This window comes from Marmota monax, unplaced genomic scaffold (assembly GCF_021218885.2).
Source record: "Marmota monax isolate L192 unplaced genomic scaffold, Marmota_monax_Labrador192_F-V1.1 WCK01_AAM20220418_F8-fsc00275, whole genome shotgun sequence".
Lineage (NCBI taxonomy): Eukaryota > Metazoa > Chordata > Mammalia > Rodentia > Sciuridae > Marmota > Marmota monax.
The window spans coordinates 167,210-183,348 of record NW_026691942.1 but is presented as its reverse complement, the minus strand read 5'-3'; the positions used below and the strand labels follow the sequence as shown (position 1 = coordinate 183,348).

Sequence of the window (16,139 nt, the reverse complement as noted above, 5' to 3'; positions counted from 1 at the left end):
CTTTCAAGGAAAGGGAATGCTTTGCAGTCCCAGTCTGCAGACCCATGGGTCTGAGATCTGCAATGAAGCCAATCTGGGCTTATTGAGCAATCCCTCCTGGGCGTGCTGAGGAGTGACCGCAGGGCCCCAGCACACTCCCCCACCTGGACAGAGAGGGGCCACCCTCGGCCATAACCCACTCCAGGAGAAATCAAAGCAACCTCTTAAAGACACACCAGGGGCATATTTATGTGGTTTTCTTAACTCCAAATTGATTCTTTCCTGGTAAAAAATAGTTTTAATACTTTAATACTAATGTTATTTTAATGTTTATTGCTTATTGGATAATGGTTTTATCTAAAGCTGAAAAACCTCTGCTGTCTTAAAAATATATTTAACCAATGCGTAAACGTCTGCACCGTCAAGCTCTGGAAACTGGGACTCAAGTGAGAGCAGCCCTGGACGGCTCCCCAGCGGCCACTTAGGTGCTGCAGAGCATGTGGGCGGCGGAGAGGATGGGCGTCAGGGCAGAAAGGAAGCAAGCCAGGCAGGAGAGGGCGGCCCAGTGCACACGGCACCCAGGTGTTGGCAGGAGGCCTGGTGCCCACACCGCTGTCCCATCCCTGGAGACAAGGCCCAGACCCAACCTGTCCCCAGAGGGGCGAAGCCTCGGTGCCCTCAGAAGGGTGCCGGTTTTTCCTGTGGACTTGCACCCAGAGTCCCGCTCGTGGCTAAGATCCCTGTCTTGCCTCCCGCCTGGGAACCCTGGAGTGCCCAGGTCCTGGGCTGCTCCTGTGCTCCTGGGACATTGCATTGGCCGGCAGCACCTTTGTGTGCTACCTAATGGGCTTCCCAGGAGAGGACTCTCTTGGAGGCACGCCAAGGCAGCTCCTAGAGCCCTCGGAACCACCTTCCTGGCGTGGCCAGGCCACAGGCCCGCCTTTCTGCCTCAGCCCTGCCACTCTGGTTGCACAGGGTCTCTTGGTGGTCAGGAGCTGGACAGCGGGGCAGGGGCCTGCCCAGAGCGGCTCCCCGAGGGCCGGGCGTCCCTGGGGTGGTGCCTGTGGGACCTCTGAAGCTCTTCCCTCACCCTGCACCTAACCCATGGCTCCTCACTCTGCTGGGCTAGAGGACATCTCTCAGACAGCTGGCTTTGCTTGACAAATCTGGGTCCTCATCCCTGCGCTTGGCTCGTTTCAGCACTGATCTAACTTCCCCCACCACTCAGGCGTGGTTTCAGGCTCAGGGACTCTGGTGTCCCATCCAGGTGACCTCACAAGGTCGGCTCTTCCTTCTCTCACTTGCCCTCAAAAACAAAAGTGCCCCGAGGTAGTAGAACTAGGGGTTTCAACTGTAGCCTTCACAAGAATGTCCTCCATGGTCACCAGCAGTGACCATGGCCACCAGTGATTTGTCTCAAGTCTGTCCCAGACGAGCCCCTCAACCTCAGGCTTTGGAAGACCTCAGGTTTCCTGTCAGGTGGGACAGTTCACAGCACTCCTCCCTCTCCAGAACTTCAGGCTCGTGGGTCGGGGCGGAGTGGCCACTGTAGAGGGTGGAAGCCAGCCCCGAGCACAACTGAGCATTTGGTTCTTCACGGAGGGCTTTGTTCCTGGAATCCATGTAATGGCAGTGTGCCTACGCACACCATGAGTCACCGGGTCGTCTCCTGGCGCCCTCACTGCCCATTCTGGAGGGGGGGCTGGCTGCCAACACCCTGCCCCACAGCAGTTGGGTCTGCAGCGTGGGAGGCAGAGCCCACTGCACCTCAGCAAAAGATCAGAGACCAGTGCCCTTTTCAGCACTCAGGACCAATCTGCGTGAACTTGGCCTTTTGAGCTCAGCTTCTCATCCAGTAGAATGCTGCCGAAGACAGACCCGCCGTGCTCCATGCAGGGCCAGCGCAGCTCAGGGAGGGCCCTGGGTTTTGCACGAGGCTCCACCCTGCTACTCTCTCCAGTGTGACTCTCCCTATCAGGCCCGTGGTGTGCTGGCGGCCAGTCCCCAGGTGTGAACACCTGCTGGTGCTGTGTGGTCAGCTGGGGAGGGCAAGGGGCAGCTGTGGGGTCCCTGTGCGGAGACTGTGTTGTCTGTGTACTTTGGGTGGCTTGGACTGGTCGTGACGTCGACTTGCTCACACTGAGTGAGTGGCGGCAAGGCCCACACTGCTCCAGGTGCCCTTGTCCTCCTGGGAAAGCTGCAGCGTGGAAGCTGGTGGACGCTCATATTCACGGACCCCACGGACGGTGCTGGCTGCTCAGGGAGGCTGGAGAAACCCTGGGCACAGAGCACAGGATTTGTCTGCCTCCAAGGGTGCCCGGCCCGGGCTGGGGCGGGGCTGTCCCTGCTCTTGCCCTGTGTCCCTTCGAGCAGCAGGACCTGGGCTGGAATTCGTCTCCTCCCAGGCCTCCGGCCCACCCCACCTGTTCTCTGGTTGCCTACGGCAAGGGACTCTGGCCTTCCTCCCTGAAGGTGATGTGCAGGCCACTGTCACTCAGCCCCTGGTCCCACAGCCACGGCAGCTGATCCCTGCGGCAGCGCAGTCACAGCCTGCTGCTCTGCTGGGACCCAGCAGAGCCACAGGAGTCCCTCCATGTGGCCTCGCAATGTGGATCCAGGCTCCTGACGGGCATGGGGGGCAAGCTACCGGTTCTGGTGACGCTCTCCAGGGTATCGGTGCTGGTCCCACCAAGCCTTGGTGGGGCTTGGTTCCCATGCTCGCAGCTGCCAGGGGGCGTGACCCTAGCCCCGACCTCATGTAGCAGGTGGTCACAGCTCCCCACTGGGGTCACTCGCAGCCCCTGAACTCCTGGCTCTTGTGTGGGGTTCCCATGGTGGCTCCCTGCCCCCTTCAGGGCCCCTGCTCCTGATTCCCGCCCTGCTCTGTGCCACTAGGGCCTCCCGTCTAACCAAAGCAAGCTTGAGGGGCTGGGGTCCCGTCCCGTGGTTGTCTGTCCTCAGGGAGCCTTACACACTGGGAAGCAGGTGTGTGCGTGGAAAACACTCGGGTTGAACTTAAAGTCGGGTAGCATCTGTGTGCACCCAGCGTCACCCGCCTTAGGACAGGCGCGGCCCCGAGCCCCACCTGAGCACACGGCCATGGCGGTGTCACCCTTCCTTCAGCTCTGGAATCAAAAGCCGGCACTAAGGTAGAAAAGATTGGTCTGACGGATCTTTTCTAAAAGGAAAATAATCCTATGGAAGCAAAATCAAAGCACATACCCGGCTTCCTCTGACCAGGGTCCTCTCAACGCCACCAGAAAGGCCGGCGACGCCTCGGCCCGTGGCGGCTGGCTGTCGATAAGTACCCGCACAGGCACTTACAACGGCTCTCAGCCCGCTTTCTTGAATTAATGCTAATGAAAGCTGCCCTGGCCTTATTTCTCTATATGAACGCTGGGATCACAGCTGCCTGCCAAGCGGCTGAGGGATGAGTGTAATAATTTTCAATTGGCCTCTTTGCCCAAAGGGAACCTGATAGCCGGAGATTGACAGATGTGGCATGGATTATCCTTGCTCTGGACTCAGCCCAATTTGTGGTTTGTTGCAGGTGCTAAGGAGATTGATATCGCCGCGACCCTGGAGCACTTGAGGGACCAGAGACCAGGCATGGTCCAGACAAAGGTACTGTCAGCCGGCCCTCTGGGACTTGAGATATTGACAGCGTCCCTCTGCGGCTGTTCTCCTCAGAGGAGCGGGGATCAGGCCCGGTTTAATATAAGCCACATGCAACCCTCTGCTCTGACTGAGCAATGTCCACAGCATGGGCAAGGGTTGACCAGGGCTTCCTGAGGGCTCACTGGCTCTTCCTGCAGCCACTCGGATACTTTCTGTATCAACAGATGCTGACAAGTCCCAGGTGGTGGGAACTGAAGTGCGGGGTGGGGGGGGGGAGCAATTGCAACCCAGGACCCTTGGGTGTGGGGTCCTGAGCTCACCCCACACTCCGCACGCACACCTCCTCCACCTCAGCTGTGCCACGTGGGGGCCACAGAGCGCATTCATCTCAGTGGTTCCAGGGTGTGCAGAGCTCCTTGAACACCCCAAAGCAGCTCAGACTTATCCAAAGGCCCAGGCTGCAACCCCAGGGTGGAAATGGGAGCTCTTTAGCCGTGGTTGGCCAGAGCTAGAAACAGCTAGAAAAGAGGTTGATGTGCTCTCCGCCCCCTAACAGCAAGGCCCCGCATGGCTGGCAACAGACACACCTAGGCCACTACACACCGGCTCTCTGCCTTCTCTGTGTGCCCCTGACCCAGATGCCACCAGGGCCCACTCAAGGGGCATGGGTTTTTAAAAGATGCCCTCGCAAAATTACTTTCCTCAACTACAGGATTTTAGTTTAATAAAACCTCAGTGGTGGGGTGTTTGCCTAGTGTGAGCGAGGCCCCGGCACCCCACAAAAAATGAAAAAGAAAAGAAAGAAAGAAAGAAAGAAGGCTCCTTGCTGGACCGGGCACCACAGGGTAGGCTGGCCAGAGCACACTTGGGTGGGGCCTGAGTCCCTGGGTCCCTGGCTGGTGGCTGGGTCTAATTGTTCCCTGAGCGGCCAGTTCCCAAGTCCTGCTCTCCATCCAGATGTTAGGATGAGAAGCTGGACAACTGAAGGCCTGGTGCGGTCGCCTTGACTGGAAGAGGTCTCTTAAGATGGCCTCATGGAGCGCGGGGCCGTCCTGCACTTTCAGAGCCCACCCAGGCCCCGCTCCCACAAAGAGGACTTCCCAGTAGAACCAGAGGACTCGGGGTGGCACCCCAGCCAAGACCTTCCCACTAAGGCTGCCGGTCCTCGCTCTGGCCTCTGCCCCCCAAGGCGGTACTTCCACGCTGACCCCAGCTAGGGAGCCGTACAGGGATGGCCCGGTGGGCAGAGCCGAGCCGCGTGGGTTTCGCTCGCTCTCTGTGGCACACAGAGATACCACCAAAGCCTTCCGTGGTTATCGTGAAAGGGCTTTGGAAGTTACAGCACACTCGATGTTTTCTTAGTTTGGGTTTTTAAATTATTATTATTTTATACTTGCAAAAGAAAAATGCAGAACTAACACAGATGACCCCAGGCAGCCTTCCCCAGGCTTCCCCAGATGTCAACACCGTAGATCATCCCACCAAAACCAGGAGGCCAGCACAGATCCACGCCCCTGAGTGACCAGGGGCTGGAGGGATCACACCCGTGCCTACCAGAGCCTTTCTCTGGAGCAGAGCCTGTCCAGGACGGCCTCCCAAATCCTTCACACCCCATCTCCTACAAGCAGGGCCGTGTCCTGTGTGGGACCCAGCTGCCTGGGCTCTTCCTGTTCCCTGGCGATCAGTTCGGGGCTTGTTGGGCAGGACTGTCCCAGGGTGTGCCCGCCTGCTGGCACCTGTGTGGAGCACCAGGCTGTCCTCTGCGGCCTGAGTGAGCCTCTGCAGAAGTCCATGAGCCCCAGCCGTGTCCATCACAAACCCAGGAGCTCTGGTGGCTCCCACTGAAACCTGGGACTGTTCTTTTTCCCTAAACAGTGTCTGCAAACTCACTCTGGGGCTTGCACTGAGTGGGAAGGAGCCCCTCACCCAGTCTCCTCCCGCATCTCGTCCCCTCCGCAGGAGCAGTTTGAGTTTGCGCTGACCGCTGTGGCAGAGGAGGTGAACGCCATCCTGAAGGCCCTTCCCCAGTAGGCGCACAGCCCGCCCCAGGAGCCCCCCAGGAGTGCCACAGGAGCACGGCTCTGCATTCTTCTGTGGTGACCACATAGTTACGGGGCCACCCAACTCCCACACTATGGCGCGGTCTGCGGTTAAATGTGTTGTTTCATTGAACCAAACGTGGAGATTTGTGGGAGCACCTAGCTGGGGAGGGGAAGGTTCGGTGCCCCTGTTCTCACGCTCCGGGTGCTCCTTCCTAGAGCACACATTCACGTTCTCATTGCCAGCGATGTCACATCCATGACACCGCGATCCGATCGTCACTGTGGTCTGCAGGAAGGGAATGTGCTGAGACCCAACGCTGGAGGAGGGTGCGATGCCGGGGGACCGGGAGCCCACAGGTCCCAGCAGAGGCCCGGCTCCTCCCTCTGTAAGACCATCTGCCACTGGGACAGACTAAGGCAGGACCCTTGTCCTGCAGCTTTGGGGAGATGAGAGACCTCATCGTGGCCTCTGGGCCTGTGCCTACGACACACCCCGGCACGGTGGGCGGCCTTGCCAGCCACCCCTTACCCCAAGCACAGAAAGTGGGGCTCCTGGCAGATACCTTCCCAGGGCAGAGACGGCCTCCTGAGGCCAGGACCTCCCATGACCACCTCCCTCTGCCAAGCCATGGAACAGCCCAGCTGGAGACACGTTTTAAATGTCAAAGTCTCGATTCCTTCATTTCAAAAACAGATGCCCCCAGTGAACTTTCCTATGAGATAACCACAGTCAGAACAAATGTAGGCATTTAATAGGCCCCAGGGTCCCCAAGCACTCAGCTCTGTCCTGCACAGGTGGCCCAGGGAACATCCAAAGCCCCCACCCGGGGAAGAGCAGGTGCAGAGAGCCCGTGAGCCCGGCCCCATCTCCAGGGACAGACCCCTGGAGGGTGAAACCCGAAACCTCTGGTCCTCCTGGGATTGCTTAATGAAACCCTCATTTTCTAGATAATTCGGATTTGCCAAAATAACATCTGAGCATCAGATTTACCTCCTCCTGCCAGAAACAGGAAAGTCCACTTCACTAACCTCAGAAGGAAAGCGTCCAGGAGGGCACAGAGGTGTCTTGCAGATCCATTCGTAGGTTAGGTGTGAAAAGAGCCCGTCTGGCGTGTCCCACCACCAGCTCTGATGGCGGGTCTTGGGCACATGGTGAGCAGGGCCACCATACGGGGAGAGAGATGCCAAAATCATGTTCCGTCTTTCCATGGTGTTGTGTATCTGTTTAATCTGTCTTCTCTCTTCCAAAATCATTTCTCGCTATCTGGAATTTAAATAATGATTATTAGAAATGACTTTATCTGAACATAGAAGCATATGCCTACCTGTAATGTCTACCTTCTCATGTTTCAAAGGAAATCCTCCAGTGTGAGATCTATAAATACATTTAATTGTGTCATAATTAAACTGCTAACTTGACACTGGATTGTCTTTATTTGGGAGGGAGAGCAAGGTTTTCCCTGTCCATCTGTGTGTCCTAAGATGGCCAGGTCGGAGTGGCCTGACTTGGTCACGATGCACTACTCCTGGGCCCTGACACCCACCTGGACCGCCGGGCCTCAGGACTGCTCCCCCTCCCCGGCTCTGCCCACCTGGGGGCGGCCTCTGAGCTCAGCGGTCCACATGGGTGCACACATCTCACAGGAACACACACTGGGGACAGCGCCAGGTCCCAGGGGAGGCACCATCGGGTATGGCTCAGGCTCTTTCCTTCTTGACAATTTGGGAAATTAGGTCAGGGGAGCGGGTGGATCCCAAATCAGACCGTTCCTGATAGCACCCACCCACACACTCAAGGGGTTACTGGGCCCCATTTGTCTGTGGCCTGTCCTAAGCAGCTGGCCTCGGTCACAACGGGCTTCCAGTCCTTTCCCTTCGTGGGTCCCTCCCCGAGTCTGCAGCCTGCCAGGATTAAGGCGTGTGCTCTTCCACCAGCAGCACAGTGAAGCCCCTCGGGGGCAGGGCTGTCAGTGGAGGGGGAGTGCGAGACCTGCTCCTGCTGTCGATCATCAACGCTTTCTGTTTTAAGACGCCTAGTGGGTGGTGGAGCCCTAAAGAAAGACCTCCAAGGGTGCCCTCTGCAGAGGCCCCTGGCCAGGTGGGAGGAGCGACCAACTGCACCCCAGGGGGGGGGGGGCCTGGAGCCAGTGAACAGCTTCGGGTGCTCTGAAAAGCCACACCGGAGCTCATGCCACCTCCCGCGGAGGTAAGCAGGCCCGACAGCACCTCTGTGGCCCTGAGAGCCAAGGAGCTCCGTCCCTTGGCCACATAGTTCCCATGGGAATACGGACCGCACCTTCAGCGTAGCCCCATCCTGACTGTCTGCCTCCGACGGAGATGAGAACACCCCTGTGAGTGGCCTCAGAGTGGGGTCAAGGCGAGCAGTGGCCACTCGAGGGGGCCGAGGCAGAGGATCACAGGTTCCGGGCCAGCCTGCTGTACTCGGTCAAAAAATAAAACGGGCTGGGGGTGCGGCTCAGTGGTAGGGCACTCGCCTGCAGGCCCAGGCCCTGGTCCCATCCCCAGCCCTGCAAAGAAGTGACCAGGTTTCGGAAAGGCCCTTCAACAACAAGGTCCACAGCTGTCTTCCAGGAAAACCCTCCGGGCCTCTCACCGGGACCCTAGCAGTTGGGACCGGTTTTCCAGCCATGGACGTGAGCATTAGAAGCCCACTCATTCTGGTCAATGACGTCACGGCTCAGGACCCCCCAGGCAGAAGCTGCCTCCCCTTGGGAGAGACACGCAGCCTTCGCCCATAGCAGCTCCCTGCCCTCTGGTGAGCTGCGCACCCAGGCCAGGGAGCAGGTGGGAGCGCCTGGCTGCCCGCCTCCTCGCGGTGCGCTGCTCAGTGAAGCTTTCCCTCCTTGCAGACACCGGGGCCTGATTCTGGCTTCTGTGTGCTGTGGGCAGCAAGTCCTTCTCCATGACCTTGGGCATTTGCTCTAACTTGTCAGTTAACATAAACCTGAGTTTTTAATGAGCAACTCTCCAAAAACCAGTCTGCAAAATTCCTAAATCCTAACCATCTGTGAGCCCTGCCAGCTGGGGCCCACCCACCCAGCTGGCAGAAGAAAGGCAGACCATCCTGCCCACAGGGCCCAAGGGTCCGTGCTGGAAAGTTAAGGTGGAACACTGACCCCTGCCCAGGGAGACTCGGGGGCCTCAGACAAGGAAGGGAAACCCACCTGGGGACCTGCCACGGTCGCAGGCAGGACCACCCGAGGGGGCCAGCTCTTTGTCCCTGTCGCACGTGTCAGTGCTGGGCAAGGCCCCACCACGGAGCCACACCCCAGCTCTTTTCATTCTGGTTCTGAGACAGGGACTTGCCAAGTGGCCCAGGCTGGCCATGACCTCGGGACCCTCCTGCCTCAACCTGCTGAGTTGTTGGGAACACCGGTAGGCGCTCCGGCACGCAGCAAAGATTGGCTCTTAATGAACAATCACAGAGCACCCAAGGTATGGACGGCAGTCAGAGGGACCCCCAGCATATGGGGGTGCGGCGAAGGCCACGAGGAGCTTCAAGGTCAGTCCAGAACTCCAAGTGGCATAAAGAGGACCCGCACTAACAAGGGCAGCTTCTAGAGAAGACCGAAAGAAGAAACCACTTGGACATCCGGGTCTGGTCACAGGGCCCGTCAGGGCTGGACAGATGGTCACAGCAGAGGACTCCAGCGTGAATGAGAAGAGGCTGAGCACCTGCCTGCCACAAAAGCCAGCAGACGAGCCCAGAGGAGAGCGGGTCCAGCTGAGTCCAGCCAGCACACCCAGGAACCTCCCACAGGGTGGGCGCCCCTGCCCAGCCTCCCAGGCTGTGGCCACCAAGGGTTTCGGCTTTGCTGCCAACCCCAGGTCAGGCGCCATCGCCCAGGGGTGGTGTCCCTCCCCAGCAGGGCCTGTGGCCTGGGCGGTCCTGCCAGTTCTGATGTGGAGGGTCCATGCATTGGGAACTTGGCCCTGCGGGCAGGGGCGGGGTGTGGCCTAGGGGTGGGCCCTCAGCCCCGGGCTTGAGGACTAACTAATCGAAGAGGGTCAGGACGGCGACTGGGCCACCCCACTTACAGTGGGACCCAAGTTAGTCCTCACAAGAGCAGCTGACCCCTGGGTCACCTGGCGACCTCCCTCTCCTCATGTGATCTGTGTCTCACGTGCTCCTGCCACTGAGGCCGTCCACCACGAGGTCCCACCACAGCCAGGGCCACACCCTTGAACCTCTAAACTGAGCTAAATTAACTCTATAAGTACCCAATCTCAGGAACTTCATTATAGGGACGCAAGCTGGGTCAGGATGGTGTCGAGACCCCCGACCACCAGGAGGGTTTTCTCCCACCAGCAGGGCCAGCACCTGGTAGCCGCTGACGTGGCCCTGACCTGGGGTGCGAGACGTGGTCACTGGCCCCAGGGCCTCCAGGATCGACCAGGACATGTGGTAAAAGAGAACAGTACGTGAAGTCACTTGGACCTGAGTTCTCTCACAGCGCCAAGGGACTCTTCCCCAGATGTAATCGAAGAGGGACGGGGCGGCGACTGGGCCACCCCACCTTACAGTGGGCAGGTGGCGAGCTACACACCTGGCCAGGCATGGGCAGGTGGTGCAAATGGCATCCAGCAGAGCAGGCTGGCGCCCAGAGAGGGGCTCTGCACTCACGGCTGGCGCTCGCCCCATTGCCGGGATGGCCAGCTCCCCTCTGCCCTTCCCAGTGCTTGGGTGGCTTGCTGGGTCGGCCATCTCCACACCGTGGAGCTCAGTCCTCAGGGCTGGGTTTACGAAATCCTTGCTTATGACCGTGGAAAACCATGGTTAGAGGTGCTCCTCCAGAGTGTGAAGACCTGCGAATGTCCCTCCACATGTCCCTCCACGTCCTGTCGTCACTCCTCGTAAGAGAAGTGCCGGATGCTCACCTTGGTGACCAGGCCACAAACCTGCTCTTCTCAGGTACTGGAATGGAGGTGAACATCCGGGAAACGCCGGCCTGTGTGCACCCACGCACGCACCCCCCGCCCCCCGTTGTTAGATGAGGTCTCCAAAGATGCCCGCCGTCCCTCCCAGGTGCACAAGCCTAATGAGGGGGGCATGGCTGGTCTGCAGGAATGGCTCGAACCCGGGCCCGCAGGGTCACCCGCACTCTGCTGCCCCTCTTCCAGCCCCACTGGGCTCACCCCCAGCTGCACATTCCCCGGAAGAGGCTCCTCCCAGCCTGGGGACTGTTCTCTCCACTGGGGCCACTGTAGGGCTTTCCTGCCTCCTCTGAAAGCCCACGTCACCCTCACCCTCGGCCTGGGGAACTGCAGTCCTGCCAGCGAGCTTGTTGGCCCTGGGGCCCTGCGTAGAGGGTGTCACAATCCTTGGATGTCGCCCACTCGTGGCCCTGCTGCTGGGCGGCTGGCCGAGCCGCGGCCTGTGACATCCTCAGTGACATCCTCAGGCCCGCGGGAGGGGCCTGACATTTAAGCTGGCGCTGTTGATTTATTTTACTGGCAGTGTCAATTGATAAAACTGCAGGAGGACACTTCATTTTTTTTTTCCTTTCAAATTTGACTTAACAGTTTTGAAGCGGTTTCCCCAGCCGCGGCCCCACCCTCCCTTTGTCTCTGCTTGTCTGGCTCCTCCATTTAAATGCAGGCACGAAACCACCCAAGTGCTCTCCGCAGGGAAATGACAGCCGCATTCTACGTAATCTGTGTTTTGTGCTTTATTAATCAAGTAGAACACTAATAAAACCTTCATAATTAGTGGAATAGGCATTAATTCAAAGATGTTTATTGGAATAGAAAATTAGAATTTGATTATACCTTTGTTCCTGAACAATGGCTGGTTTTCATTTTATTTGAGTATTTGTTTAGAAACTGGTGTTAGCCATTTATGCAGCTCTATTTATTAGACAAACCAGATGGTTTATGTAATTTGCTTTTTTTAGTTGTGTGTGGCTGGTAAATGTGGTTTTCTGGACATGAGGCAGTTTCTCCATGTTTGGCTCTGCTCTCCGGGGGATGGTCCCAGGCATGTGTCAGTGGGGCACAGTCGGCCACGAGTGGCCGGGGCGGGATGGGAGCGGGCGGACACACGTCCCCCATGTGAGGGGCCGGGCCTAGAAGGAGGAACCCATGCCCACTGCCTCTGCACTGCCACCAAGACCCTCCAGTGCGGGGAGCCTTCCCTCTGTGTCACCTGCCTCTGGCGCTGGAGCTGGCAGTGGTGGCTGATGCTTGAGAGTGGTGGCTGGCAGTGGGTCCCAGGAGCAGGCTGGTGGCCCTGTCCCTCCCGTCAGCCGGTGTGACCCTCAGGTCCTCCGTGCTCCCTCTCCCACTCGCCCCCTGCCTTAGGGAGTCTTCCTGCACCCTCTGTCTTGGTCTCTGGCTCTCCTCTGCGCCCCCTTGCCCCTCCCTGTCTGTCTCTGTCCCCTCTGGGTGTCCACTATAAGAACCCACTCACACTCAGGCCTCAGGCACGGGCTGGTCACAGGTCAGCACACTCCGTGGCGGCCTCTCTGCCATTTTTAGGGTTGGAGTTTCACTGACAGAGTGGGTGCCCATGAAGGGGTCAGGGAGGTCGCGGCTCTGCCATGGGCCCACACAGCCCCATGTTGGCCAAGGTCCCAGCATGTCCACTGCCACTGCCACTCATGGGGCTCTCAGCCAGCATGCTTCAAGCGGGAGCAGGAGTTGCTCAAAAGTCAAAGGTCTTAGGCTAGCGATTCGTGGGGAAAGGAGCTAAAAAGCCCGAAATCCTAAGACCCAGCACCTCTGGCCACCTGCAGAGGAAGCCACCGTGTGTCAGAAGGGCATGACCCAGCACTGCCTGCTGCTGTGCCTCCCAAATCCCTGTGTGCGCCTGGTCCTGTGAGCCCTCGCAAGGTGCCCTTCTCTGGGTTGCTGATTTTCCAAGTAAATCTTCCCCTCGCCCAACTGCCTGTCCCCGTCATGGGCTTTTCCAGGGCAAGCAATGAGCATGGGCGCCGTGACACCACCAAACGCAGCGTGAAGAGGGACACAGAGTCAAACACTTCCCCGATCTGGACACAAAGGCGAAACTTAAACAGCCTCGAAAGAGGCCAGGAAACAATCATCATTTCTCCATCCTCCAGTCCCGGCCTCCCAGTGCACCCCTCCTGCCACAGGGAGACACGGGTCACAGGCCATTAGCCAGTGACAGGGATGAGCTGGAGGGTAGACAGGACAGAAGGAATGTCAAGGTGCACAAGAGGCCTCTGGCCACCTGCCAGAGCCGAGGAGCCAGGCACTGGGTGCAGGGTCACTCTGCACCTTAGGAAACAACCAGCCTCTGCTATGGGACGCCCCATCATCTACTGTGGGGTGACGTCAGGACTCACAACAACCGCCACATCCCCAAGCTCACGCCATCATCTGGAGGGCAGTGTCCCTCCTGACTGGCCTCACCACCAGGGAACAGAAGAGGCCTTTGAGCTGGCCTACTGCCCTAGTGACCACTTGGTTCCCAACATAGGGACAGCTGCAGACGCAAGGACGCTTTAGCTGTCACATTGCTGCCACACCAAGGAGGATCCTGAGAGCTGTTGACCCACCCGAAGCCACTTATTAATATCTTCCACATGGCAAGGAGAGCAGGGGTGACGCCGGGGGCTTGGCTGGGATCCTGGGAGAGGGACCGCAAACCCTTTGGGAGTTGGGAACCTGAGGGCAGAGGCTCAGCCGGGGGCCAGTCCTGTGGTGGCCCAGGCCCTGCAGCCGCCTGTGCGCAGAGCCAGGCCCAGCAGGGGGTCCCCTCTGCGGATACTTTCCAACCTTTGGGGACAAGTCAGGAGCTGGACGCTACCTTTGCTGTTTCACAATTCCACAAACAGGAAAAACTCCAGATTCATGTCAACCTGCATCTGAGAAAATGTCACCTTGAGGTCACATGCAAGACTGAGGACAAAGAGGAAAGCCCCCTCCCCTGGGCCACCAGCCTGCCGTGCTGACCCCTGACTCTGGTCCTCCTCCCTCCCTGGCCTCTGCCGCCACAGCAGGCTGTGCCCGTGAGCACTGTGCGTGGCAGGAGCAGTACTCAAGAGGCCTGGCACCCTGGAGGGGAGGGCAGATTAAAGGGCAGCGGCCCTCGAAGACTGTGGCCATCAGCACCCCCCACAGGTCATCCCCCTTCCTCTGCTCCAAGGCAGGCCAGCAGTCAGGCACCCACGTCCTTTGGTCCCCCGCCGTCCCTGGTGGGAATCTGGGCTCCTCAGTCATGGAGAGGTAGCTGAGACCAGAGGGAGATGAAGATGAGCTGGGTGGCCAGGGGCCCTCGGGAGGCAGAACTGCCACGGCGTGGAGAGCAGAAGAGGTGCCCACGAGGCATCAGGAAGCCAGGCTGTCCTCTCGCGGGCCCCATGTCAGCTGCCAAGGTGTGGCCAGTGTCCCCTGGGCCTCTCTGTGGGGGAATGGCCCGGGCTGGCCCTGCTGTCTCGAAACCATGCTCCCTGGCTAGTCTTAGATTGGGGAGGACGGAAACTTTGCCAGTACTAACTCTAGCCTCGGCCGGCAGAACTGGGGGGACACGAGGCCCACCTCTCTCAGCCTGGGCATGCCGGCTCTGCCCCAGGCTGCCAGACACCACAGTGTGGCAAAGTAGCTCCAGCCCCCCCTGGGCCTGGGCCGGCCAGGAGGCCTCTTTGGCTGCAGTGAGGGGCAGGGAGTGATCCCAGGACACGCTGGCCGAGGCCTCTGCCCCTCCTCAGGCTCTGTGCATGCACAGAGGACACGGCGCTGTGGGGGCAGCCCCTGCCCATCTCGCCCCTTCTTCTGGGGTCTGTTCACAGCCCTGGCTCCGGCGGCTGAGAAGGCACAGTGGCTATGGGACAGGTGGAGTCAGCATCCTGGACACTGGCCAGCAGCCTCAGACCTCCGGTCTCCAGCCTGGCCCCCAGCAGGCCTCCCAGGGAGCCAGGCCCTGGAGTGGCTGTAAAGGCTCCTCTGCCGCAGCCCCTGTGCAGCTGGGGCTCCCCCGCTCTCTGGTTGGACACGCAGCAGCCCACGCAGGCACCTCCCTTCTCTCCCCTGCACCCTCAGCCAGCCAGGGCACACAGGCCTGGCCACCCGAGTGGCACCTGCCTTGTTCCTGTGCCATCCTTCCTGCAGGACTCCAGGCACTGGCCAGCCGAAGGCAGGAGGTGGAGGCCCAGTTCACCTTGCTGAGAGAGCACCTGCCTCCCCAGGAGGCAAGCAAGGCCGGGGCCGGCTCTCCAGGGGAGAGTGCTCCAGAAACCTGCCCCAGCAATCTCCTCCTATGGGGCGGGATGGGGGATGCCTGGTGAGTACTCGGGACAGAACTGTTGGCTAAAATTAAGCCCTGGTTCAACAGACGTTTTTTTAGACTGAGGGATTTTAAACTCGTACCTATGATAAGTTATCCATCTTTTTAAAAAAACCTTCTCATCACATCTCTGCATGCAGTGAACTCTGGTATGTCTCTAGCTCCAACAGAGACAGCGTCTGCCTGAGGCTGGACTCAAACAGAGCAGGTTCTTTGATGGACAGAGCCACCCAATGCCCAGGGAGGCCAGGCAGACTGAGGACTCCACCTGCCAGGGTCACCTCCAGCTGTGGAGGGAGATCTACACATCTCGCCAGAAGGGCCTCGTACACACTGGTAGGAGTGCACCTGGTGCAGACAAAGGGTTCCTAACACACACACTGGTAGGAGTGCACCCTGGTGCAGAGGGTGCCTCACACACACTGATAGGAGTGCACCTGGTGCAGACAGAGGGTGCCTCACACACACTGATAGGAGTGCACCTGGTGCAGACAGAGGGTGCCTCACAAACACTGATAGGAATGCACCTAGTGCAGACAGAGGGTCCCTAGCACACACTGGTAGGAGTGCACCCTGGTGCAGATAGAGGGTGCCTCACAAACACTGATAGGAGTGCACCCTGGTGCAGAGGGTCCCTAGCATACACTGGTAGGAGTGCACCCTGGTGCAGACAGAGGGTGCCTCACAAACACTGATAGGAATGCACCTAGTGCAGACAGAGGGTTCCTAGCACACACTGGTAGGAGTGCACCCTGGTGCAGACAGAGGGTCCCTAGCACACACTGGTAGGAGTGCACCCTGGTGCAGGCAGAGGGTGCCTCACAAACACTGATAGGAGTGCACCCTGGTGCAGACAGAGGGTCCCTAGCACACACTGGTAGGAGTGTAACTGGTGCAGACAGGGGGTTCCTAACACACACACTGGTAGGAGTGCACCTAGTGCAGACAGAGAGTCCCTAGTACACACTCTCCTCCTTTTCCACTGCTCCTCCCTCTCCCCCCTCCCTCCCCAGGACCCCCCCTCCTACTCCACTTCTCCCTCTCACCCCCTCCCTCCCCCAGACCCCCTCCTCCTGCCCCACTTCTCCTCCCTCTCCCCCTCCCTCCCCAGGACCCCCTCCTCCTCTCCACTGCTCCTCCCTCTCCCCCTCCCTCCCCAGGACCCCCTCCTCCTTCTCCACTGCTCCTCCCTCTCCCCCTCCCTCCCCAGGACCCCCTCCTCCTGCCCCACT

At 59.2% G+C, this 16,139-nt stretch overlaps 1 protein-coding gene across 3 annotated transcripts in view; it reads left to right on the top strand.

Moving 5' to 3' along the window:
* Window positions 1–7,058, top strand: part of Ptprn2 (protein tyrosine phosphatase receptor type N2) — a 769,678-nt gene extending 762,620 nt beyond the window's left edge. For all 3 annotated transcript variants that reach the window (XM_046427071.2, XM_058574871.1, XM_058575062.1), the window contains 2 exons: window positions 3,530–3,603; window positions 5,557–7,058. In XM_046427071.2, the coding sequence (XP_046283027.1) occupies window positions 3,530–3,603; window positions 5,557–5,628 (146 nt within the window). In that variant the 3' untranslated portion in view covers window positions 5,629–7,058. The remainder of the gene's footprint in view (window positions 1–3,529; window positions 3,604–5,556) is intronic.
* The last annotated feature ends 9,081 nt before the right edge of the window (window positions 7,059–16,139 follow it).